At 42.6% G+C, this 27,086-nt stretch overlaps 1 protein-coding gene across 4 annotated transcripts in view; it reads left to right on the top strand.

Moving 5' to 3' along the window:
• Positions 1 to 2,248: 2,248 nt before the first annotated feature.
• Positions 2,249 to 27,086, top strand: part of NADK2 (NAD kinase 2, mitochondrial) — a 63,686-nt gene continuing 38,848 nt past the window's right edge. For 2 of the 4 annotated variants that reach the window (XM_084628467.1, XM_084628468.1), the window contains exons 1-4: positions 2,380 to 3,027; positions 21,989 to 22,077; positions 23,035 to 23,123; positions 25,121 to 25,202. In XM_084628467.1, coding sequence (XP_084484593.1) covers positions 2,548 to 3,027; positions 21,989 to 22,077; positions 23,035 to 23,123; positions 25,121 to 25,202 — 740 coding nt within the window. In that variant the 5' untranslated portion in view covers positions 2,380 to 2,547. Of the gene's footprint in view, positions 2,321 to 2,379; positions 3,028 to 17,518; positions 17,714 to 21,988; positions 22,078 to 23,034; positions 23,124 to 25,120; positions 25,203 to 27,086 lie in introns of those variants that run through there. The other 2 variants (XM_084628470.1, XM_084628469.1) reach the window with 2 other exon arrangements.

The following is a 27,086-nucleotide window of genomic DNA, read 5'->3' as shown; positions in this document are numbered from 1 at the left end:
TTGTAGGGAGAATGGTCACTTTGGATGAGCTATTACCAGCAGGATAGTGAGTTTGTGTGTGTGGTTTTTGGGAGGGGGGTGAGGGGGTGAGAGAACCTGGATTTGTGCAGGAAATGGCCCAACTTTATTATCATGCACATTGTGTAAAGAGTTGTCACTTTGGATGGGCTATCACCAGCAGGAGAGTGAATTTGTGTGGGGGGGTGGAGGGTGAGAAAACCTGGATTTGTGCTGGAAATGGCCCACCTGATGATCACTTTAGATAAGCTATTACCAACTGGACAGTGGGGTGGGAGGAGGTATTTTTTCATATTCTCTGTGTATATATAAAGTCTGCTACAGTTTCCACGGCATGCATCCGATGAAGTGAGCTGTAGCTCACGAAAGCTCATGCTCAAATAAATTGGTTAGTCTCTAAGGTGCCACAAGTACTCCTTTTCTTTTCAGTATAAAAATTGGGGTCCAAGAAGAAATGGAAGAAGAACCTAACTCCAGAACACAGTCCAACATCAAAGCTGCCAAACACCAAAGCTGTTCCAAAACGCTGCCAACTATATACTGTTCAGAAGCTGGAGTCCTGGACTACCTGATCCTGACTGGCCACCAGGAAAAGTTTGTTAGCCTTATTGGGAGTGGTGAGCACTGTACATTTAGCATGTGTATTCTGTCAATCAATTGTTAATAAATATAGGTTAAGGATATTATTGTGTAAGACTCTTACACTTGGAAAAGGCCCTGCAGTCCGTAAAGCCCAAAGCCCACTGGAATGGGTGTTAGCCCAGAGCCCATGGAGGGGTAAAGTTGGGTCCCTTACTTCCTAAGTACCCAAAAGAGAGGAAGGGGAGTGAGAGCCCTAAATTGTGTGTGTAACAGGGGTAGCCTGGGGCACAGTGCGGGGTGGGAGGGCAGACTGGGGCACAGCAGGGTAGGATTGTGGCACAGCCCCAGGGGATGTAACTGGGGCACAGTAGGAGGGGGATTGTTGCATGGCCCGGGGGGAGAGGAGGGCTGACTGGAGCACAGCAGGGCTGTGTGGCCATAGGCAGTGTCTTTATGAGTTAGTGGGGGGGAGCTCAATCCCCTGCCCCACTCCAGGCCCTGCCCCCACTCCACCCCATTCTGCCCCCTCTCTTGAGCACACCCTGCCCTCACTCCTCCCACAAGCTGCTAAACAGCTGATCTGCAGCAGATGGAAGGTGCTGGGAGGGATGGGAAGGAGCTGATCGGTGGGGCTGCCGGTAGATGCTGAGCTGCCTGTGGTTATGGCACAGGCCAGGGGAGGCAGCCTGGGCTTTGTGGACGGGGTTGTGCGTGTGGCAAGACCTGGGGAGGGGGGTCAGTCTGGGCTTTGCCAATGGGGTTGTGGCAAGATGGGGGGGGGTCAGTCTGGGTTTTGTGGGGAGATGAGATGTGTCAAGACCTGGGTGGGGGGAGAGCATGTTCAGCCAAGAGCACAGTAGGGAGGTCCTGGCACAGGTCAGGGGCAGCCTGGGGCACAGCAGGGATCATGGCCCTCAGGGCAATTTACGGGCAGTTTACGGTACACAATTGGGGTCGTGGCGTAGCAGTCGGCGGCCCAAGGTACTCAAGGGGTGGGTGTCACAGCGCACAGCAAGGTTTCACTGGGGATACGGGGGGGGGGGTTGTGATGCAGTATGGCAAGGTGGGGTGGGCATGGGGGTTTGTGGCATGGGGGGCACCATGGGGTGTGCAGGGGATTCATCAGAGGGGGTGTGTATATATATATATATATACACACACATATATAGGTTTTTAGCTAGTGCTAGTCAGAGCCCGCCCGTAGCACGATGCTGGGGTGACACGGTGCTCTCTGTGTACTCTGCCTCATGTCTCGCAGACAGGGAGGCTGCCCTGGACAGGTGGCAGTTTGACAGCCCAGCGTTCCCTGCCTCCAGTCAACAACTCCCCTCAGGAGGGGCGCCCCGCCCCCTCCGAGCCAGTTCTAACTGGCTCTGTGATGGCAGTCACTCTCCAGCTCGCGCACCCAACTTCTCAGTTCGAATCCAATCGCTATCTCTTGACCCCTCCCAGGCTCGCTGGGCTTCAGGACAGGCTGGTGCCAGGAGGGGGAAGCGCATGCGCACCCCTCAGTAATCCCAACAGGACGGAGAGACAATCTGTAGGGGTTGACGTAGATAAGCACCCCACGGCCTTTTCCTCCCGCCCTTCCTCGGTTTGGCGTTCTTTTCTTCCTGATTGGTTGAAATGCGCTGTTCGTCCTGTCAGCAGCCGGGAAAAGTTTCCCCCTATTGGTTTGATTGAGTCGGGCGCATGCGCAGTCCATAGTATGTTTTGGTGGGTGAGTATGTCTCTCTGTCCTAGCCCTTGTGTTGGGCGCGTGCGCTGTCTGTTCCGTGAGCTGGGTCTCTAGGCTGGCGCGCACGTACCATGTGTGTTTAGCGCTTAGGAGGCGGCGGGCTCTGGTTTGCCGGATCTGTCTCCGCCCCCCTCGAAGAGCTGCGCGGTTGGAGCGGCCAGGGGTGGGCTCCCGGCCATTACGGGTCCGGGGGTAGTGAAGCCCGGGCTATGACCTGCTACCCGGGCTTCCTGTGCGGCTGCCGCTGCGCAGCCAGCCGGGCGGCCGCCCTGCGCTCCCTGCTGAAATACCAAGCAGCGCCTGCGGCTTCGTCTCTCCTGGCCGGGCTGCCGCTGCCCGGCGGGCTTCAGCGGCGCCTCCTCACGTGCAGCCGGCTGAGCCGGGCCGAGTCCTTGCTCCCCTCCTTCGCCGCCGCCGGGTTCCCGCCCCAGGGGCTCCTCCAGCAAGAGCGCTCAGGCTCGCCTGGACCTGGACCCGGACCCTTCGCGCTGGGCCCGCAGAACTCTTCTGGGTTCGCCCTGTCGTGGCTGGATCAGCGGCGGGGGAGGAGCGCGGGGAGCGCGCGGCTCGCTTGTGGCGGGGGGTTCCGCCCCTCCCGGGTCGTGGTGGTGGCCAAGACCACCAGATACGAGTTCGAGCAGCAGCGCTACCGCTACGCGGGGCTCTCGGAGGAAGATCTCAAACAGCTGGTGAGTGCGGCACAGCTCATTACCCCCAGCCAGGCGGGTACCCTCGCCCCTACGGTCCTCAGCGGGCAGGATGCCCACCTAGGGTAATCTCAGCCGCTGCCACCTGCTCCAGCTTCACCCGTTCAGGGAAACAGGCCAGATTAGCCCCTGATAAAGCTCACTTTTCAGGAAGCACAGGCAGGTCTATAGGCACCTAGAGTCAAATAAATGTGAGATCCTTAACACTAAATAAACTTTCAACAACATTGCCTTGGCTCCAGCCCCACAGGTGGGGGTAAGGAGGTGCACTGTTACCATTCAGTTTGAGAGAAACAAGGTGGATGAGGTAATATCTTTTATTTGACCAAATTCTGTTTGTGAAAGAGGCAGGCTTTCTATCTCTGTGAAGCTCAAAAACTTGCCTAAAGAAAAGGAGTACTTGTGGCACCTTAGAGACTAATCAATTTATTTGAGCATAAGCTTTCGTGAGCTGCAGCTCACTTGATCGGATGCATAGTGAGCTGTAGTTCATGAAAGCTTATGCTCAAATAAATTGGTCAGTCTCTAAGGTGCCACAAGTACTCCTTTTTGCGAATACAGACTAAGACAGCTAAGCAGACTAACATGGCTGCTACTCCAAAAACTTGCCTGTTTCACCAACAGAACTTGGTCCAATACAAGTTGCTACCTTACTCACCTTATCTATCTTATTTCCTGGGACCAACTAGGCTACAACAACACTACAAACAACCATGCAGTTTCACACACTGTTTTCAGATGTTAGCACAGGGCTGCAAAGCTTGGGTTACAAATATGTTAGGTGACCAGTTTAGATTTAAACACCAGTGTTACTAATTGGTTTAATGAAAACAAATTATATAAAGCCTCTTTCAGCAAAATCTAGACTATGTGAAAGTATCCTGATAGTAGGAAGTTGAATACAATTGAACTGACCATCATTGCTCAATACCAGCTAGGAAAATCCTTTATGGATTATTCACCAAAGTAACAGAAAGGGAGATAGTATGTCAAGGTAGAAACATTTGCTGGCAGCAGCCACACAGCCAGGCACACAGTACAGTCTTTGTGCACTTGTTCTTAAAGTTTGAGATTATTGGGGCCAGCTCCATCATACAGTGATTCCTAATCCCTAGTATTCTAGGTGTTGGCCTGCCTAGTTCATTCATGAGCATATGCGTTGAACTAGGTGCTCGCTTCCCATTTATTATGTGTTTGAACTCCCTATCAAGCTTGGGCTGTCCTAACTTCTTAGTGACACTGTAGGCTGGAGTGCAGACGTTACATGGGAGATGTTGGATATTAGCTGATACAGCTTTGGTCTTAGGCCTTGTCTACACTGCCACTTTACAGCGCGGCAACTTTCTTGCTCAGGGGTGTGAAAAAACACATGTTAATGTTAGCATTTCAAGAGTCACTGCTGATGTTCGAGAAAGAACTTTGGTTATGGGTACACTACAGCTTATGTTGACCTACATTGTCACTCAGGGGTGTGAATTAGCCACCTCCTTGAGCAATGTAATTTATGTCGATTTATGTGCCGGTGTGGGTATGCTATGCCAGTGGGAGAGCTTCTCCTGCTGACACAGCTACCGCTGCTCAAAGGGGCTCGAGTAATTAACACCCTCACACCCCCCATCGGCTTAGAGCAGCTACACTAGAGAGTTTCTAGTGTAGCCATAGCCTCTGTAGTGCATTTTGAAAATATAAAGTAATTAACTGTTACAACTGTATTGCTTTCCTACTTCCTTAACAAGTGGGATGAATATAAAAGCGCCTTGCTCCATAAATAGAAGTAAAGCCTCTGTTTTGGGTTAGTTTTCTTTACCTTTTTGGTCTCCAAGGCTTCATTTGCACTGGAGAATTGAACAGCTTTAAATTGAACTGGTTTAAACACAGAGACCAATCTTGCAATGACTTAAGTACATGCTTAACATTTCCCACTAACTGTGAAAATCTTTGAATCTAGAACTGAAAACTTACCATAATACCATCTTTTAAAAATCAGAATGGAGCACTCTAAATCACTATACACTGTGAGCAGTCCCACCGAAGTCAGTGCATAAGTCCTTGCGGGATCCAGGGCAAAAATACAGCATACCTTGTCTTTCAGTTTCCCATTGCTTGCTTTCTACCCCTTGTCACAGAAAACTGCCAAGAAAAACTAAAAGTATTCCTTCATCATAACACTTTAGAAAATGAAAACTGTATTACGCCAGTAATAAGTGATTCTGACTTCAGAGGGAGAAATGACATAGCCACAAAAAACTGTTTAAAGGAGTCCTGCATAGTGTGTTCTCCTGCTTGCATGTTACATTAGAAATATCGGGAAAGTCAAGTCTGGCCTTCCCTTTTGCTGGAGGTAATATTGGGGATCACTTAGGATGGGTTTTTTTTGTGATTCCTTGCCTTAACTTATGTGGCAAATAGTTTTTGAAAGTGCCTGAGTGCCACTGAAAGTCAATAGGACTGAAGAGCGTAAGTCACTTTTGAAAATTTCCCCCTGAATATTTAATTTTTCTTTGTCCATTGATTAAACATTAAAGTTAAATGCTTTTAAACAAAATTTTTAAACAGTGTTACTAAAATTTTTTCCTGTCATTGTTCAGCTTTTACTTTCTTGGCCTTTGTCATCATTTCACTAGTCCTCCAGTTATCAGTCTTTAAAGCTAGATGGGACCTGAATTTCTAATGTAAATTAAACACATACGAAAAAAGTTCAGGAAAAAAACCTTTCAAGTCTTCTTTATCATTTGTTCAAAAAAAAAAAATAGCATCCCCCAAAAAAGGGCACATGCCCATTCCAGCCTCCCCTACTGTGCCTTGCTGCTGTGATGCCACACGAAGCCCTGTACATGGATGGGTTCACTTGTGTATTTGTTGACAAACTACTTGTATCAAATTTTTTCCAGCTGTCATTGCAGTAATAGGCTGATATCCTTATACGTTTGTTTGCATGACCTCCCCATATGTTCTGTACTTAACTGTTTATTCAAGCATTTACATTCCTGTAACTATCCCTTTAAAACCCAAATGGTTGTAAAAAGGAGAAATCTTCTACATTTTTACCATTCTACTTTTCCTTCATCTTGAACAATGGAATTAATCACTTTCACTGTATTGTGATGGTGGTCTTAAAAATGTACTCAAGATGATTTTTTGCTCCTTACTGAGTATGTCTTACATGAAGTAAATATCTCCAGAAAGCACTTGCTTGAGAGGATTTAACTGCATGTTGGACATATGTATGCGAATTTCATTGCTTCTATGGAAGGTGACTTCGCAACCTGAGGAAATTATGGTTGTCAGCTTGCCCTTAATCCATTTTCCTGTCATCTCAGGAAGAAAAGCATTCATTGAGATAAGTAAGGGTTTGACATGAATGAGCAAAAATAAAGACACTAGATTTTAGGCTTCCTGTTCTAGCTCTTCATTGTGTCTAATTATAAACTTGGTATCAGTTTTATCCAATATTCAAGAACAGTGTGTATTGTCTAGGGGCTCCGTTGCAGGGAATGTATAAACTGTGGTATCTGTATACAAAGTAGTAACAAACTCTTTCTCGGCATTAGTAGGTTTTTTTAGAACCATGTATGCTTTTCAAAGCATTCCATGGGATTTAATCATTCAACTCTCATTAATATCAGTGGGGCAGTCTTCAGTATCTCGGGGCATCGGTAGTCCCTCCAATCACAGTCAGGAGAACATTGCAGGTGCTTCCAAGAAAGACAGTGTTCTTTGGCTCTGCCTGCCTGCAGCATCTGCTAATGGATAATTATTTTGATGATGAGCCCAGAACCCTGAAGTAGATCTGATTAAATCCACCTTTTCAGGGACAATCTTTTGCTTTTTCTTTCTGTATGTAGTTGAATTCATTTGAATTGGGTGTTGAAAATGGAAATAAAAGTATTTGATTTTTGTTTCATTTGTATAGTTTCCTATCCTACTTCCATGAGAAAATGCTGAGGTGAAAGTTTCTTTTCTAAACAAAGTAGGAGAAACTAAATTCTTGCACCAGTATAAGGGAAATACTTACTCCAAGTTCTTCTAATTTTAAAGATAAAAGGTCTGTCTCTCTATTGGACTAAAGAAATCTGAGCAAATTCATTCTGAGGTTCAAATGGCACAATTGCTGCTGCTATCTCTTACTGAGTTCAAAGAACTGGTTCAGGGTTGTTTACCTGACAGTCCTCTTTAAGTAAAGTTTCACACAGGAAGTACCTCAGATAATGAATAGAGAATGATTACTACCAATACAAGGTTTCAGAATAGCAGCCGTGTTAGTCTGTATCCGCAAAAGAAAAAGAGTATTTGTGGCACCTTAGAGACTAACAAATTTATTTGAGCATAAGCTTTCGTGAGCTACAGCTCACTTCATTGGATGCATCCGATGAAGTGAGCTGTAGCTCACAAAAGCTTATGCTCAAATAAACTTGTTACCAATACAAGGTATTACTGTTTGGCTTTGCTGATGGCTTCCTGAGACTATACCAAATACCTGGCAGGCGTGTTAACTCACCTAAGAAGTACAAATGCAGCCTTGTGGTTCAGTTATAAACAGAAGCTTTTGGCTATCAGGGCTCTATGCATGTGTACGCCTCTTCATCAGATTGTGAATAAAGTTCTTAAAGCTTTTGTGAGGAACTACAGTTATCCCTCACTTAACACTGCTTTCTTGATTTAGAAGTGAAGTCTAATCCTCTTTGGAAGTACAGTCCTTCAGTCTTTAAATGCTCTTCATGTGCTTTCTGTGGTCACCGCCAAGAGTGGAGATCCACTTGAACAATTCACACTGGAGAAGAAAAGGCTACCTGCCTGTCACTTGAGTTCCCCAAGCCTATGCAAATCCTCACTCTGCTTCTTCAGTCATCAGATGGTAGTTTTCTTTGGAAAGGAACTGCAGGTGATTAGTACTGCAGTCGCTCATATGCTTGCACCAGATATTTGGGTCTAAGATTACGGCTACACGCACAGCTTACAGCAGAGCAGCTGCATTGATGCAGCTATGCCCTGTAGCGCTCGCTGCTTGTGCAGATGCTCTAAGCTGATGGGAGAGGGCTCTCCTGTTGACTGATTACTCCAGCCCCCACGAGTGGCAGTATAGCACTGTTCACACTGGCGCTTAGGTTGGTGTAACTTATTTCACTCGGGCTTATTCACACCCCTGAGTGACATAACTTATAATGATATAAATAGTAGTGTGTGTACACAGCCTTAAAGAGAGTACAGTAGAACCTCAGAATTACAAACACCGTGGGAATAGAGGTTGTTAGTAACTCTGAAATGTTTGTAACTGAACAAAACGTTATGGTTCTTTCAAAAGTTTACTACTGGACATTGACTTAATACAGCTTTGAAACTTTATTATGCAGAAGAAAAGTGGTACTTTTGACCATTTTAATTTAAATGAAACAAGCACAGGAACAGTTTCCTTACCTTGTCAAATCTTCTTTTAAATTTCCCTTTTTTTTTTTTTTTAGTAGTTTACCTTTAACACAGTACTGTGCTGTAGTATATAGTATTTGCTGCTTCACACACCCACCCTCCCACGCTGCCTGATTGTGTACTTCTGGTTCCAAATGAGGTATGTGGTTGACCGGTCAGTTCATAACACTGATGTTCATAATTCTGAGGTTCTACTATGTGTGGGTCGCTCTAACAATTGCATTCTAGATGGATCCTGGTGGCTCATGACACCAAAACAGGCACTCAAGAGAGTGCAGATAAATGCAATATGCTTGGATTCCTGAGACACATTCTTGTTCAGTAACTTTCCTTTCTTACAAACAGCTTCTGGCTAGAAATTTAAGTTAATAATAGGGCAATACTGGAATTCTTTCTGGAAAGAGGCAACTGTAGCCGTTATAGACTTTAAGATTGTTTGAAGAGTTATTCCCATTTCCCACTAACTACCAAAATCTTTGCATCCAGAGCTGTAAACTTACCATAATGCCATCTTTTAAAAATCAGAATGGAGCAATACTAATCACTTCAAAGCTTAGCAAAATTGATATGAAAATTTGTGCTGCTGCAACTCTAGATCAGCATTCATAATGAACTAAATTATAAATGCTGGCCTCTTTTTAAAAGCCACAGTGGTAGACTATCTTACTCAAATTTTACAAAAGTGCTATAGAGAAAAATATTGAAGATTAAGGTCCTGATTCTGCAACCACTTAAGCAGGTGTGTAATTTTAGTTGCATGAATAGTCCTGTTGTCTTCATTTGGACTACTCATGCTTAACTTTAAGCATGTGCATAAGTGTCTGCAGCACAAGTGGTTAAAATAACATTTTCATTAAACTTAATGGCATAAAATCTTTGTAAATTAAAACCAAAATTGTTTGTGTTAGAAATAATTTTATTTAGCCTTTTAATACTTTACAGTTATAGTGAAGTTTTTTTTATACACTTGCTAAAATTATCAAGTAACACTGGAACACAATTCCTAATGACTTCAAACCGCAAATCCTGATGGAGTGTACCTTGGTGGAACATTTCAGCTTTCTTGACTTATGGAAATTTTAATATCAAATTCAATTCTTGACATGAAATTTCGTAGTGAAAAACTATGTAAAATCTAAAATTATAACAATTAGGAAACTAAAGAAAGAAGCATAAAACATGCACTTTAATAATTTAAGATAAGTTGGGAAGGCAGTAAAGAATTAGCAAAATGTTAAAATATTACATTTTAATAATTTTTGTCCTTTTTAGGAAAAAAAATTGCTTTGATTCAGTGTTTAGAAAGAATTAAAACAGCCAGCCTGATGACCGCTCTTGGGACATAACATGTAAAAATTAGGACTAATCTTGGTCTACCTGGGATTGTTTTGCTGTAATTAATAAAACTACTGCATATTTTTTTTACAAGTGCAAAACCTTTTTACAGGACCTTCATAATTTTTGTATTTGACTTGTAACATTTTTCTTAAGAAGTTAATCTCTTAAGATTTGCTCAGTAAGAGCATTATGTAAAAGGCTTTGCCTGGCTTAATTTTGTTGACTAGCTACAGGCGTTTCTGGCAATGAGACATTAGGAAAGATTTACATCAGTAACTGTCAAAGAAAAGAATAGTTTTGTAGCTAAAGCGCAGGACTTAATCAAAACCTAATTTCTTTACTCCAACCAGTAGTGTAACCTTGAGTAAATTACTTCTGTGTCTGTGAAATAGGGGATAAATGATGCCTGCCTTACATGGGTTCTCTGAGGATCAGTTAATTGTTTTGAGGTCCTCTGAAAAGTGCTAAATAAATGCCAACTATCAGTGGACCAGATTGTTGGTCCATCTAGTCCAGGAGTGGGCAGACTATGGACCGCGGGCCATTTTAAGCTGGCCTGTGAGCTGCACCGCGTGGCTTAGACCTGCTTCAGCCGGGGCGCTGGGTTGGGGGCCGGACCACACGGCTTGGCCCCGCTCTGGCCGGGTTGGTGGCCGCACCACGCGGCTCGGCCCCGCTCTGGCCCAGGTTCCGGGTGGGGGCTGTACCACGTAGCTCCTAGAAGCCACGGCATGGCCCCGCTCTGGCTCCTACGTGCTCCAATGGGAGATTCAGGGGCGGTGCCTGCGGATGGGGCAGCGTGCAGAGCCGCCTGGCCACTCCTCCGCATACAAGCCAGAGAAGAGACATGTCACTGCTTCCGGGAGCCGCTTGAGGTAAGTGTCGCTCGGAGCCTGCACCCCGTGAGCCTCTCCCCACGCCCCAACCCCCTGCCCCGGGCTTGATTCCCCCCGCTCTCCAAACCCTTCGATCCCAGCCTGGAGCACCCTCCTGCACCCCAAACCTCTCATCCCCAGCTGCACCCCAGAGGCCGCACCTCCTCCCACACCCAACCCCTATTTTGTGGGCATTCATGGCCTGTCATACAATTTCTATTCCTCGATGTGGCCCTCAGGCCAAAAAGTTTGCCCACCACGATATTCTGTCTTCATTGGTGTCCCATGATTGATTCAGAGGAAGCTCAAATTACCCACTGATCCCAGCAAGCAGTTAGCCATTCTCATATTTGAGCATAAGCCATCAGATATTTTTGGCTGTTAGAGCAAGAGTTCTTGTGTTTTTCATAGTGTTACAATTGCAATCATAACATCCCTGTGAAAGTTATTACAATTGCTTATGTCGAAAATGATGAACTTTTTTCAAAGAGGATGTATTTATTGCATTAATAAGTTTGTTCACTCTTCTCCATCTCCCCCTTCCATGTGTTCTACTTCTCTATCTGGTCCCTTTCCCCATTTCGCTTTCCTTACTCTTTGTATGTTTCCTTCTCCCTCTCCCTTGGATATGTTGACTGATGGTCATGTTTCCTTTTCCTTTAGATGCTCCTCTTGCTGATTTCTTCTCTTCCTCTTATATACCAGCGGCACATACTAGAAGCACCTAGGCTGGCTCACTTCCAGCTGCTCAATAGGTCTTTAAGCTCCTTGTAATGAAGATGCTGTACACTTCTGGAACAAGGCTGAAATCTAGTACAGTGATCAGCCAGCTCTTTGTGCGTGCCTACAGGTTCTCTGTGAACCTTAGTTTTTATTTATAATATTATTTCAGTATGATATTGTAAATATTCTATTATGTGCAGTATTCAGCCCATTTGAACAGCCAAGCATTTGAACATTCTGGTCTTTACTCTTGTCTTTGTACTGTTCACCTTGATAGACCCAAAACATTCAGTTGTTAGTATGTTCCAGCACTCAAGTGTTATCATTTATGAAGAATTTCCAAGTTTAGTACCTGAAGTCTCTGCTAGCTTTTTTAAAATATATATCTATCTATATATCTATGCAGTACTTTAATTTTCCTGTAAAGACATGGATTTAAAATATAATATCTGATCTGGATTGAATGATCTTTTTGGATTTAATGAAATCCACAGATTACCCAGGTTGTAGAATCCAATATGTCCTTACGTTTTTAAACTTGTTACCAAGAATTGGCCAGTTTTTACAGACTTAAAATACTTTCTAAGTATGCTTTCTAATAGAAGCCATCTTTGAGACAGTTACTTGATAAAAAAACTTTCTCTTTTTGTTCTGAACTGCAAAATCAGAATAGAATTAGATCAACTTGAATTATCTCCTTAGCAATATGTTGGTTCAGTGTGCCCTGGTGACAGAGTTCAACCGTTGCTTTTTTCATATTTGAAAGAAAATTCAGTGTGTAAGGAAGAGGACAGAACATGACTTCATTGGTACTTAAAAGGCCTAGGATTTTAGCTGGTATGATTTTAAAGACAATCAAAATCTAGAGGAAGAACTGTTTAGATATCTTTCTGCTTGTGTCGTTAAAGGTGGCAGTGCACTGTGGATCCTGTAAATAGCTTATTTTTATTTCTTGATGCCTAAGTGCTGGTAACACTAAGTACTAAGATAACAAAAACAACCTCTTCTCCTCCCACCACCATGTACATGTATGTATTATAGGTAAGGCTACAAGTTGATCACGGATTCCATGATTTTAAGTGACCTCCATGACTTCAGCCCCGGCAGGGCTTGGGCTCAGACTGTCAGCCCTGGGCGGCGGTGGGGCTCAGGCTTCCATGATTTATTGTTTATTGCCCACGACCTGCCTGTGACTTTTACTAAAAATACCCATTACAAAATCTTAACGTTAATTATAGGTGGTTCAGGTAGCAACATATGTCGTTAAGTTTGCCTGACGTTTACCATTGTAAGACCGTGTTTTCAGTTACTTATAACTGCCAAATTTAAATTGTTTGGGCTGAAATTTTCAATGTCAGGTCTGACTCTGGCTGAATGTTCTTGGAAAGTTTCAGATAAAATGGTTCGCCCATTTCTGAGAATAAGATTAAGGAAAAATACTTTACCTATTTTACAAATCTTACGTCTGTTTCACTGAAAAGCTTTAGTGCCTATGCTTTGGAGAAGGGACTTGATATTTGGCAAGGGGGTGGCGGTGTTTGTGGCAGGATGTGCTTCTTAGTATTCCTGTGGGAGAATTGCTCAGATTTGGCCAAGTTATAAGCCTCTGAAAAGTCTGTTTGCACATGTTCATAGGTTTGTTGGTTCAGCTGCTAAATTGTGACTGTACCATTCCCTCAGAGCTCCCACATGACAGACCACATGTGCCATCACCTCAGAGTTACTGAGCATGCTCCAGCCCAGGGCTGCAGGGGCTTTCCCCGTACCTTCTCTCAACATTTGGGGACCATTGTGGTGCCAGTACTGGAATTGAGAGCAGACAGATTTTTCAGTGTTCTCATTGGTCATGGAGCTGGTGCCCAGGCATTGAGAAGGAGGCATCCTGAATCTAATGTAGAGGTGTGAGGGGAAAGGGACAAGAGATGGGGGTGTGGATCAGCAGCTGGGAGGGATAGCAGCAGGGATGGGAAAGGGCAGGTGCAGTGGAAAGAAGAACATGGACTGGGAGGACAGGACCAGAGGTGAGGGTCGTTATCGTTCTACATGATTAAATTTTTTTTCATTTATTTTTCTACAGTGCTCTTTTGTAGTTTTTGTTCTTTACAAACACTGACGAATTTACCTTCAGAACACTCCTAGGAGGTGGTATTGCTGTGCCCCATTTTACAAAGAAGTGTCAACTAATTTTGGTTGCCTGATTTGACAAGCCTAGGAGCTGATTTTTCGGAGTACTTAGTATTTTACACCACTTCATATATTCAGAGCAGAGCTTGCATTGATCTTAGTTGCAGTTCAGCACTTAGCATTTTCTGCATCAGACCCCAAGTGTTTCATGTTCGGTAACCAGAAAATGAGGAATACACAGAGGCCTGCTGTGAAAATGTTTGTTTACATGTCATATCCAGCTTCACATAAAAACCCTGTGGCAGAGACAGGAATAGAAACCAATTCTCCAGGAGGGCAGTAAACTCCCTAAACCATTAGGGGGAGAGTTTCTCTTCCTGCCATCTTCTCCTTCTTTACTTTCCAAGTTTTGCAACAAATGATGCAGAGGCGCTGCAGACAACAGCCTTCTTTATTACACAACCCTGATTCATTCCCATAGTACCATCTGTTGTGCCTCTCTCTCTCACAGGACGTGTGTCTCTGTCTCTCTCTGCCATGCTGTCTCCTCTCCCTCCATTGTGCTGCCTTGTAGAGTGTGAGGCTACGTTAACAATGTGTTAACCCTTGAGGGCTCAGCCGAGTGCAGTTCATCATTTAGCAGTAAGGCATTCCCTGGGAAATATCCCACCCTCTCCCACTCCCTGACTTCACCACCTCAACCAAGCTTCACAATCATTGTTGTGTACAGTATTAAATTGTTTGTTTAAAACTTATACTGTGTGTGTGTATATGTGTGTATAGTCTTTTGTCTGGCGAAAAAAATTTCCCTGGAACCTAACCCCCCTCCCTCCCCATTTACATTAATTCTCATGGGGAAATTGGATTTGTTTAACTTGGTTTCGCTTAAAGTAGAATTTTTCAGGAACATAACTACAATGTTAAGCGAGGAGTTACTGTACTAAAGGTAAGGCCTGGAGACCTAAATACTGGTCAGAAGAATCAGCAGAAACTTCATAGGTTAGTTTCTCTGACCTGCAAGGAATAATCTGACCCAACAGCCTTAATTGAATATTGTGTACCGAAAATAATTAAAAGGCTTTAAATAGAACTTGTATATTCTGCCTAGGTATATTAGAAATCCTTATCTTCACTGCATTATCTAAGTGTTAAGATATTTAGCATTCCTGTTTTAACAGGTCTATCTAAAATAAGACCATTATTACTTTAAAAGTTCTCATCGGCAAGTAATACAAGTACTCAGAGAAGCATTAGTTCAAAACCTCATTCACCAGACTGTTTGATTGTTCTGGAAAAGGAATAAAAATTCTTGCACTCTATTGGCCTATCAAAATAATTAGTGATTGAAATAGGCTCTTGTACCCAGCAATATTAATTGCAATACAATGGAAACATATTTGATCTAGCAAGAATAGTGAGTAGAACTTTTCAGAAGATAAAGCTCTATTTTCTTTTCTAAATGTTTCTATTTTACAGTAACACTGATTACAGGTAACATTAGCTCGTCAGTATCTTTAACATTAACATATTTTTATTGCTCTTCAGTTTAAAAAAACTTCTATTTATATCACAATATACGGGCTCCATGTACAGTAACTGCTTCTGTATTTTAACGGCTTACTTCTGTCACCAATTGCTTGGTTCCCCTTTCTGTTAGGAAGTAGGGCAGTCGGCGAGTAGTCAGCCTTTATATTTTCCAGCTGTTAGCTTTCCATCAGGATTTTTTTCCCTTGAGGTTATTCACATCCAGCTCTGTCATCTTGTACATCCTGTCAGGAGTCTCACTTTCTGCTAATTATTTAAAAGAATTTATTAGTCAGACAAAAACAGCCAGAAAAAAATGTGTTCAGGCATCAGCCCTTTTTGCTTCCCCAAAGGAGAGCTTTAGGACAGCATGAAGATAATGTGTTACCCTGGATGATACAGCCTACTAATAAGAGTACATATTTCCAACATGCCTTTTAATTCCCCCACCACCTTCTTAACTTTGTGCACATTGTCAGTCAGAGCAAGTGATTTGCCCAAGTTCTTGGGAGGTTCATGGCAAAGCTGTGACTGGAATAGAGATCTCAAGACTCCCAGTCTTGCTTTGTCTAAAAGCACATTTCTTCCTCCTTATGCTTAGACATAGAATATGAGGGTTGGAAGGGACCTCAGGAGGTCATCTAGTCCAACCCCCTGCTCAAAGCAGGACCAATCCCCAATTTTTGCCCCAGATCCCAAATGGCCCCCTCAAGGATTGAACTCACAACCCTGGGTTTAGCAGGCCAATGCTCAAACCACTGAGCTATCCCTCCCACCTTAAATTGAGTAAGCACATTTGTGCTTAAAGTTTCCACTCAAGCCTGTTGTTTGACAAGCTGAGGTTAGTATTGCACTAGAGAGAGCACAGAAAAGAATAAGTATATTACAGATATATTACCAACCTTGATGTAAGGTAAAGAGCTGGCCTCTGTCTCTCTTCTGTAACTGGTGGGAAGCCAGCAGTTTGCACTTCCTGAATTTTATTTTCATATGGTGTGAGACAAAACACCTCCCTTTTGGAGGGAAAATTGCTTTCCCACGATTAATTACCAATCATGGAACATAATTAAATCATAGGCACCCTTTATAAATCACCCAGTCTTGTTTATACCAGACTTCTATAGACACTTTTTTATCAGTTTGAGGGGTTTTTCCCTAGACATCTGTATTCCCACAGACTTGGAGGCACCAGTAACAATGAAGTACATCCCAGCAGGACAGTGGGGTGGGAGGAGGTAATTGTTTCATATTCTCTGTGTATATATAAAGTCTGCTGCAGTTTCCACGGTATGCATCCGATGAAGTGAGCTGTAGCTCACGAAAGCTCATGCTCAAATAAATTGGTTAGTCTCTAAGGTGCCACAAGTACTCCTTTTCTTTTTGCGAATACAGACTAACACGGCTGTTACTCGGAAATCTGATCCCAATACTTGATCACATGAAGTTCCTCAATACAGGTCACTCAGGATATGTCTATACAGGGATAAAAGACTCTCAGCATGCCTATAGTTGTCCTGTGGCAGCTAACTCGGGTTCGCAGGGCTTAGGCTCCGGGGCTAAAAATTACTGTGTAGACATTGGGCTATGGCTGGAGCCTCAGCTCTGGGACCCCCTCCACCCTTGTGTTAAACTTTATTTGCATGTCTTTCATTGCAGTATAAATACTGGTTATTCTGGTTAAGCTGTCTAATAATGCCAGATGGGCAAAATATTCCTTCATTTTTCCTAATGACCTAAATTCAAGGTTTTCTTTTGCATCAAAGTGTTTGAAATTACCAGCTCCTGTAGAAGAGAGAGAATGCAGGTTAAACTCAGGTTTTAACTGACAAGACTTTCTCTGGGTTTTTAAAACAAAATACATTTATAGAACATTTTGGTTCATGTTTGTGTGCACTGAAGTTGCCTAGTAAAGAGCAAATATGTACATGCTCCAAGCTTGAACCTATGAAATAGTCTTAACCAAATACTTTTTAAAAATTAAAGAATTTTTAGTGCAATGCTATTCTTTGAGCTATACCTCTAAGAAGGTACAGAAAAGCTTAATGCAAGGCAGTGGTACTTTATATTAGTATTGTTGAGCTTCATCCTAGTTTCTGTGCTGTTTCACTAGTGTTATGTTGTAGACTGGCACACAGTCTTATTTTTTCCTGTAATATGTGTGAAATTCATTTCCTCTGACACCAATTCCTACTTTTAAAAAGCACTAATACTTCTACTAACAAAATACATTTGATAGAACTGTTGGCATATACCTTCACCCAGCCCCTAACGTGCTCTCCATTGTACTAAGATACATAAATCAGTTGTAATGGGTGGGTACTTTAGCTTGCTTTTTGCAGCTTGGGGGCAGAAGTAGATCTGGCAGCTTGGAAATGCCCTGGCCTCTAAAGTTCTCTCCAGTTTAATCTGCCTCTGCAGGGACAGAGAGATTTCCCAACTGCAGAGCTTTTCTGAGGGAAATTCCAAACTTATTTCAAATTTTTGATTAACCATTTGGCTCAATATGTTTGTCTGACTTCCAACTGTGTCTCAGGGCTGCGATTACCTTTTGGGAAGATTGTCCCCTCAGCTCTGCTTCCCCTTTGAGGTGTTTGCAACAGCTGGAGACAGCAGGCTTCATGGAGAGAGCTGGTTTGAGAAAGCCAAAGACAAAAGGGAAGGTCTGTGTGTTCTGCTTCACCCTCATCTGGTTAGAGAGCTCCAATGGCACTGTGGGCAACATGTAGTCCCTCCCACCCTCTTAGCCCAGTCTGGGTGAGGTCACATCAGCTGCCTTCCCCTGAACAGGAAAGGAGGCAGGATTGGAATAGTTGGTTTCAGGGTGAGAAGCTCCTTGTCCCCTTGGGAAGCAATGCTGGAAGGCCAGTGCTTCAGATGGAAAATCATGGAATTCTCTGGAACCCACACCAGCAGTCAGTGCCCCTGACTGCATAGCTTAGCAGTCTTTGCCTTCTCTTGGGTCGTGGATGGAGGGTACAGGACACAGCGCAAACACTGCAAATGCAAGGGTGTTGTAAAGGGCTTTCAGGCTCAGCTTCCTCCCCTTTTACCGCCTCTGTAACAGGTCTTCCAGGAGAAACACAGACCCTTCTGGCCTACTGTAAATCCCATACAGTGGAAGGTGGTAGAACCTCAGGAGAGTCCATCCTTGAACCCCAGTACCCTAAAGAGGCCCAGAAGGGGCCTCTGTTGTGAAGAGAAGCCAATAAGACCAGCTTCCTTGGGGGCAGGGAAATCACTAGCCACTTGAAATAGTTTTGGAGCAATATCTGAGCCTTATTTTGCTTTCCAGGATCATGAGGACAAACTCCCCAAGAAGATGTAAATAAAATCAGGTCTTGGTTTCCTAGCTCAGAAGGCTGCATGGCAGATTAATGCAGACACAAAGGAAATTCTTTGTCCTTGGGGAAGGAAGTCCAGCTGTCCAAATCACAGCTAGCGGATTATGTAATTTTCTTTTTTAAAGGGAAAAGTCCTATTCCTGTATTGTATCCCCTTCTATTTATTTTATTTCATGTGGGTTTTATTGAGAATAGCTTTTGTATAATGTCTGAAGACACCTATTCAATGCCCTTTAGGGTGTGTTGCAAAATCTTTAGATACTTGGACTAGCTTCCTGTTTCTTTAGATTCTTTATTGACTTGAGCTGTTAAACTGTATGGAGTAATTAGACTGAGATTGTGACGTAAATAGATCACAAGTGTACATGTCACAATACCAGTTTCCGCTTAATTAATTTTTAGACAAAAAGGTAATTATTTAGAGTAATGCCACCAAATCGCTATTTAAGACACTTTTGCACTTATAAAATATTACATTCTGTAGTAATTGGCTGCCTTAACTATGCAGTGGGTCTTCAGATGCCCTTTCATAGGGGAGGTAAGGAATAGCATACCACACGGTGAAGTGTATGTTGAGTTCTGTAGCCATCAAATGTGTAGGGAGACAGTGAATGACTGGCACCATATTGGGTCTTGACAGAAATTACTATTAATTTTTATGATAGAGCCTAGAGGCACCAGTCTGGATTTTTGCATCCCATTGTGCTAGAGACTGCACAAACACGCAGTGACAGGCCCTACCACAAAGACCATGCAGTCTAAAGAAATAAGATAAAGGGTGAAGGGAAAAATTGTGGTATACTTATTTTACAGTTGGAAAAACTGAGAAAAAATGACTGATTTGCCCAAGTGTGACATTCCCCTGATGTCATCTGGACCGGTGATCTGCTAGGTCATTCCAATCCTCAACTCTGGGAGCCAGCCTTACCCTGTTCTTCTGTGAGAATCCCCACTCCCGGGCTGTTCACACACAGCTGCTAGCATGTAAGCTGCTCCCGGCTACGCGAGTGAGCACTTTTGGCCAGCCGCTGCTTGGATTGTGCAGCCGAATGACACTAGCCCATATCTCCGGTCCCAGACACAACCCTAGGATCCTCCGTCCTGTAGTGTCCAGTTATGCCCACTGGACGCTGCCAGCTTATATGAGTTTGTCAGTTTAACAAAGAAATTGATATGCACCGGGCTTGTTATCCCAAGGGGAGTCTCTGATGCGCTTCAAACCGAGCGCGCTGTTTCAGGTAGAATAAACAAACTTATTAATTACAAAAGACAGATTTTAAGAGATTATAAGTCAAAGCACAACAAGTCAGATCTGGTCAAATTAAATAAAAACAAAACTCATTCTAAGTTGTTCTTAATACTTTCAGTGCCCTTACAAACTTAGATGCTTCTCACCACAGGCTGGCTGGTTGCCCTTCAGCCAGGCTCTCCCCTTTGATCAGTGCTTCAGTCACTTGTTGCTGGTGCTAGATAGAGGTTGTCAGGACTGATTCCCCGCTCTGACACTTTGAGTGCAGAAGGTGGGGGCCCGCAAGGATTCTAAAAGTTAATACTGGCCACTCCAGGCAGGTACTAAACTCCCAAGGTCACAGTTTTTCTCTGACCTTGGATGGGTAGATGCTGCCACCACCCAAGTGCAAAAAAACCCCCTTGAGACCAAGGAAGGCGCACTTGGGAATTCCTCCCTGTGGGGTAACCCCAAGCCCTTTCACGCCCCGTCTGGGGAAGAGCTGAGAAAGAAAACAAAGGAAATCAGCTGTTGCCACCAGCTAATTAAACAACATGCACAAACCTCTTGGGGGGGGGGGACCCAAATACATTCTTGTTCTTAAAAAAGGTAAATTTTATTAAAAACAAAAAGAAAAAAATACATCTAAAACTTACGCGTTTTGCTAGATCTTAAAAAACCCATTTACAAAAATTAAGCTTTAAGATAGCTCTCTTGAGGTTTATCTTAAAGGTTACAAGCAAAACAAAAGCATTTGGGGATTAGTACAGAGGAGTCCATAAGCCAATAAGACATAACTCTAATTGCGTCTTCCTAGACATTCTCTGATTTACTTACATATGGGGGGTTTCAGATAAGCAATCTCCAGGTATGATCTGATGGCTTTTCATACCAGTTTTAAAGCTTCACAGCATAACTGTTGCCCTGTTCCTCTCTTCCTTGGAGAACCACAACACATAAACAAAGGGAGTCTTTTTCCAGTTTTAAAAAGTTCTAATCCTCCCATTGGCTCTTTTGGTCAGGTGCCCACTCACTTCCCTTTACTTGTGGACTTGTTAACCCTTTACAGGTAAAGCAAGTAGAGAACATCTACTATCAGGGGTTTTATAGCTAACTGACTGGCTGGGTGCCCATAAAAGGGAGCTACCCACCCCTTCATTTATTACAGAGGTGGAAGAGAGAGCATGGCAAACGTGTCTTCCTTTTATCATGTTCTTTCTTCCCTCTTGGCTTTGTGCCCCCCTCTCCTCCCCCCCCAGGCCTTCAGAGTGGGTGAGCATTACCTCATTGTAGTCCCAAGCTGACCAAGGGAAGGGACTCACTCGAGAGTCCAACAGATCCTTTGTTGCTGCCTAGGTCAGTGTCCTTTATTCCTGTGAGGCTGGGCTGGGTTTGTCCCATACATGCCCTGATGAGGTGTGAACTGCCCCTCTACTCCTGGAGAGTTTTGCCTTGGCTTGTTTTAAGCCAGAAGGACACATTTTCAGGCTCATAACTATATACATGAAATTACAACCTGTAACATTACTATAACAACAATGCTCAGTGCATCATGAGTCTTCCGAAGACACCCAACATGACAAACTTTGCATTGGATACCACACAGTTATATTATAAGGATGAACATGTGGGTGCAGGGTGTTCCCCTGAGGTACAGAGCGTCACACCAAGATCACATGGGAAGTCTTTGACAAAGCTGGGAATTGAACTTGGATGTCTTGAATCCTCATTCTTCATCACAAGACCACCCTTTCTTGCAGCTGGGTGTATTCCTCTGTAGTGTTAAATATCTGAACTGTTCTTCAAAGCATACTGAAAAGAGATGCTCCTTAATAAATCCCTTAGCTGCTTTTGAAGGAGAGAGTGATGTTAGAATGCAACGGTTAACTATTTACTTTATCTTGTATTTGGTACAGATTGTTTAGAAAATCTGTTATGGGTCCCAGGGACAAATTTCAAAAGCTGTTTTTTAAGACTGTACGTTTTTATACTGGAGGGAATGTTGTTTATGACTGTGTTAGGCAACTTTGTTCTTATCTCAAACATAGCTTGAAGAATATTGTCTCCTTTTGGCTAGCCATGCCAAAAATAATATAATTATCAGCTGTACAGAGCAGGATTGTTTCAGAGTTTCATTCTTTTTTTTTGCCCTTTCCTCCTGTTCTGCGGACAGGTTTTATAGCACAATATTCAATTTAACTCTCTTCAGATTTAACTGATAATCGTACTCCTAATTCTCAAATGCATTCTGGTTTGTTAGTCTTAAACTAGTACTTTAAGTCAGCATGTGTTCATTTTCTGTTTACTTTATCTAATAGCATTCTTTATAATGGTTGGCTGCTTCAAAGTCACTTTGTCTTCTACAGCTTGCATTGAAGGGATCTAACTACAGTGGACTACTGGAGCGACATCATATTCATACAAAAAATGTGGAGCATGTTGTAGACAGTTTACGGTAAGAGCATACAGATTAGTGATGGTCTGGAGAAGTTTGGTTTGTGACAGACTAAAATAATTTTTCACTAAATGTATCTGGGGTGACAAAATGTTCCTGAAGTCTGGGAATGTCTGTTTTCAAGGTCTATACTGGATTATTTTACAAGAATTAGCATCCTGTATCACAAACCCTTACTCACTCCAGCTATCTGCGCTGGTGATGATGACTGGCTGGCTGCCTGGTTACATGTTTTCGAAGACCATTCCTACCAGGTCTATAGCATGTTGTCCCATCCCCGCTCTACCCATGCAATCTGTTTCTTTAGATTCTTTATTAACTTGATCTATTACTCCATATGGAGTAATTAGACTGAGATTATGATGTAAATAGATCGCAGGTGTACAGTGTATAGTGCAGCCTTGCCCCAGGAGTTGTAAAGTAAATAAGACTGATGATAACACTTCAAATGTACAGCACATTGGTTGATCAGAAGTCAAATTGCGGTAAATGCAGATAATCTCTTTTAAAAATGAAGGTTGAAGTGAGGGTTTTTTTAATGAAGAGTTTGAGTAAAGAATGTTGTGATTTCTGGTTAGACCAAGTGTATATAGTGCATGAAGTTTCTGGCTAGAGCGAACAAATGACATAAATGTTAGTGATTGTGTACAACAGTGGAACAACTTAGTGAAATACCTTTCGCAAAACTGATTTAATTAAAATGTTGTATAACTAGCTTTTCATACACAAGGCATTTTAAGTCTTAAGTATTTTATACTTACTCCCCCAGGATAATAGCTAACTCTCATTAACTGTGTAGTACTAGTTCATATTATGTAGATCATGTCAGAGTACATTGACCAACAATATTCATAAACTAAATATAATTGTAACTTAAAAACTGCCCTTCATATTCCCCTGAAAGCTTTAATTAGTATGCTGTGTGGTTCCTTGTCAAACTATCTCTGTATCTTTTAGGAATGAGCAGATCGAGGTCCGTCTTGTTAAACGCCGAGAATATGATGAAGACACAGTTCAATGGGCAGATGCTGTTATATCAGCAGGAGGTATTAACTAGTGCCTGGGGAAAGGTGTCTTGGATTTAAGTAAATTTTAGTAGATACGTTTGAAGCAGTATGAAGAATTAAAATGCTTTATACTCATAAGAAAGTATACCTATTGTATTGGAAGTATATCTGCTATGATTAATTTGGCATTATTGAATGGCTTGGCCCATTTATTGTCTTTTTACTCTTGCTTTAATTTTAAGATTTTTAGTAAGTGAACACACATGCTTAGTGGCTTTGGGGAAGTTTGTGATACAGCATGAAATATGTAAATTGTAGAATTGAATAAATGCTCAGCTTGTGTAAAAAGCAAACAGTATGTTCTGCTGGAGACCCTGTCATACTTAGGTGTCTGTGTTAGTAAAGATGAGCAATTTATTTTTCTCCTGCTACTTTCGCTTCCCCCCCCCAACCAAATCTCTTGCTCACACTCTCATTCATCCAGTTAGCTTGATCATTGAACTAAAATAATAGCCATAAGACTAAACCTACTAGTTCAAAGACTGATCATAAAGAGGGGGATCCCAGTGCAAAACAAATACCCTGCTAGCTGTTGGGATTCTTTCCAGGCAGTTGTCCCTAGATGGTGCTTGTGGGTTTCATCGTTAGTGTTAGCCTAACATCGTTAGGATAGTAGGTGTTCGACAAATTCAGAGACCTCCAAATCCCCTCTCCTGCAAGTTGGGAAGAACAGTCTCCTCTTCTTCTTCATCCATACAAAATGTATTTGCTGCTGCAAGGGAGCTCTGGTCTCTGCTGCTCTACTTCTTTCCAAGTTGCTGCTTTTGAGGGAATGTCTGTTATTTTTTCTCCTTCCCTTAACCTCTGACTTTTGGTGTTCCTCCCAGTGATATCTCCACTACCCACCTGTGCTACTGCTTATTGCTTTCTAAAGTAGCAACAGAGAAATTGACCTGATTCTTGTCCGTTTCAAAGCTGCCTACACAATTCTGAATAGCAACAGTGAAAACTGATGGAATTATGTTCAGTTTTTACTTTGTTGGCAAAACTATAATTATCAGGAGAGATACTGGAGCTGTTTGCAGTGTATTCTTGGGTCTATATTAGTTCACACTTGCTCACGTTTGGAGATCCTCTTTGCAAACGTGAGGGCTAGAAATTTAATATGTATTTTCAAATGAGAGCTTAAAATTTAAAGAAGTTGATGGTACTTACTTGGAAAAGATTCCTACTTGACTGAGTAGTTGATTTTTAAAGCCCTGTTATTAGGGAAACATCTATGTCCTTTGTTGGATAATAAACAACTGGAAGTCGTAATTTAAAAAAGAGAACATCACGTACAGTTGAGGCAGAACTAAAACCCAAATGCTATTTCTGAAGTGCATGATGGATGTTAAGAGTTGTATTACAGATGTACCTTATTCCCTTCTTGTATTGGTTGTAGTTCTGATAAAAAAATAATTAACAGCCCCTTTTTCTTAGAAAAGGTAGCCAAAGAAGTTTGGCTTTTCTTAAAATTTCAGTTTTTGTTAATGTATAAAAACCTCCAGATGCTAATCTAAGATTTGCCAATGCAAAATGTGTTGTCCAAGCCTCAGATAAGTGGTGCTTTCATTGCTGCTCCATTGTGCTGCTTATAAATCTTTTGGATTTTCACTGCAATTCTGAATTCATTTAATATCTTGGTAGTATCCAACATTTAATTTGAAGGTCAGACAAATGTTTTCAGTGCAGAATAACAATTCACTGTTTTATTTTTGTGCAACCTATTTAACCTACTGTCTAGCAACATTACAAATGTGATTGCAATGTTAATGTCTATATACGACACTGAATGCATCCGATGAAGTGAGCTGTAGCTCACAAAAACTTATGCTCAAATAAATTTGTTAGTCTCTAAGATGCCACAAGTACTCCTTTTCTTTTTGTGGATACAGACTAACACGGTTGCTACTCTAAAACCTGTCAGTTTAGTTTGGAATACTTAAATTCTTAAGTAAAAATAATCAGCTGTTCTTCATGCTGTTTTTCTTTAGGTGATGGCACAATGTTGCTGGCAGCTAGTAAAGTCTTCGACAGATTTAAACCAGTTATTGGAGTAAATACTGATCCAGAAAGGTAAGAACAGTCTCTCTACTTAACGTAAACCACAGTACTGTACATACTACATAGAGTACAATTATTACTCTGTGTGCAGTTTTAGTTATCAGATTAAACTGTTGCCATTATTAAGGTGAACAGTATTATCAAGCAGAAATGTTTTCACTTATATCTATAGTCAGTAGCTCTTTCCATCCATGTTCATGTGAGCCTAGCATCATTTGAATCCCATGCTGGCTCCAAAGCAAAAAGCAAGCATACACTTGATGAATGGAGATTAACTACTATTGTTTCAAGGTGAGAATATTTCTTGTTTCCTGAAAGTCTCTTGACTGCTGTTGGGCTTTTCCTAGGCTAGAGTTGTTGGTCTTCTTGTAATGTGAGTTAATTGACAGGTGACTCAAGCTAATAGAATTGTACATGATCTAAATACTCCACAAATGCTTTTCCAGGATACACGCATTTGTTCCCAGCTATGGGACCAGGAACAAATATTTGCAATCATGTAAACTCAAGTTAATTGTGTCAATTAACTACTCCTAGGGGGATTCTGTGTTTAAAAAAAAAAAAAATTAAAAATTCTGTGCACAATATTTTAAAATTCTGCCTATTTTATTTGTCCAAATAACACCATATGGTCACACCATTTTCAATTATTTTGGTAATTTATTTCAAAATACCTGTCAGTGGGTATGTCAGTAGCAAAAAAGATTCAGGAATTTTTTTTGACAAATAGATTCCTTACTAGGCATATTAATACAGAACCTTAAGTAATAACTCATTTAAACTACAATAAAGAAATGTATGTCCTGCACCCCTCAGAAACATTGCAAAGGCTTCTGGGGGTCAGAGGTAACAGAGGAGCTGAGGGAGAAGCAAATAATTCCTGGGAAGGAGCCTGAGAGTGAACCTGGAGGGTTGTTGGGTGACAGTAGGAGCAGTACGGAACAGGGTTTGTTTTTTTTTTGGGGGGGGGCAGGGTGGAGAGGAGTTGTTAGAGTTGGGGAGCCTCCCTCATGCAGAGACTGATCCCTAGCCTCTCCCATTCAGTAAAGCACATCTGCCTCTGTCCCTCTGTGTCCCTGCACCCCCACTCAGCCACCCCTCCTCCTTGTCTCTGTGTGTCCCTGCACCCCCACTCAGCCACTCCTCCACCCCTGTCTTCATGTGGCCCTGCATCCCCCTCCTACTCAGCCCCTGGCTCAATGCTGTCATCCCACTAGCTCCTGTGACCCCCTCCAGCAGCCCCCTCAGTCTGCCCCCCCATATCCTGTGCGGGGGGGCAGGGTGCTGTGAGGAAAGCAGCTTCTCCTCCTCCTTCTCCAAAGCTGTCTGCTCTGGTCCTGAGCCAGCTGCCCTCTCTTCTGGAACCACAGCAGCCCCTCGTGGGTGAAAGGTGTAATTGCAGCGCGTCTCCAGTAGAATGTATTTTCTGCAGGCAGGGGAGAATCTTCAGGGGGACATGAATTCTGCACTTGCGCAGTAATGCAGAATTCCACCAGGAGTAAATTAACAGCAGGACAAAATCAAAATCTCTAGTCTAGACAAGGCCATATGGAGTTAGTTGAAGACCAAGATCTTCAAAAATAGGAGTCTTAAGTTAGGCATTCAAATCTGTGTTTAGACACTTGTCTGATTTTTTTTTTTTTTTTTTTCAAAAATGGCAAGCACCCAACAGCTCCTGTTGAAAATCAGGCAGGTGCTTAAACATGGTTTTCCTTAGAGTGACTGTGCACATCTGCATTCCACTGAAGATGTGTGCATCCAGTGTACTCAAGTTGGAGACTTTTGTCAGCAGTACAACTAGGTCGACCGTGTGCCTCAGTTCTCCTCCTGCTCTCAGGTGAGGGTATAAATGGGATGTGTCTGCCACCTACCTCTCAGTTCCTTCTCATGCCTGTG

This window comes from Lepidochelys olivacea (genome assembly GCF_965140295.1).
Source record: "Lepidochelys olivacea isolate rLepOli2 genome assembly, chromosome: 5".
NCBI classification, from domain to species: Eukaryota; Metazoa; Chordata; order Testudines; family Cheloniidae; genus Lepidochelys; species Lepidochelys olivacea.
The sequence above is the reverse complement of the archived record's forward strand: the minus strand, read 5'-3'. Positions and strand labels throughout refer to the sequence as shown.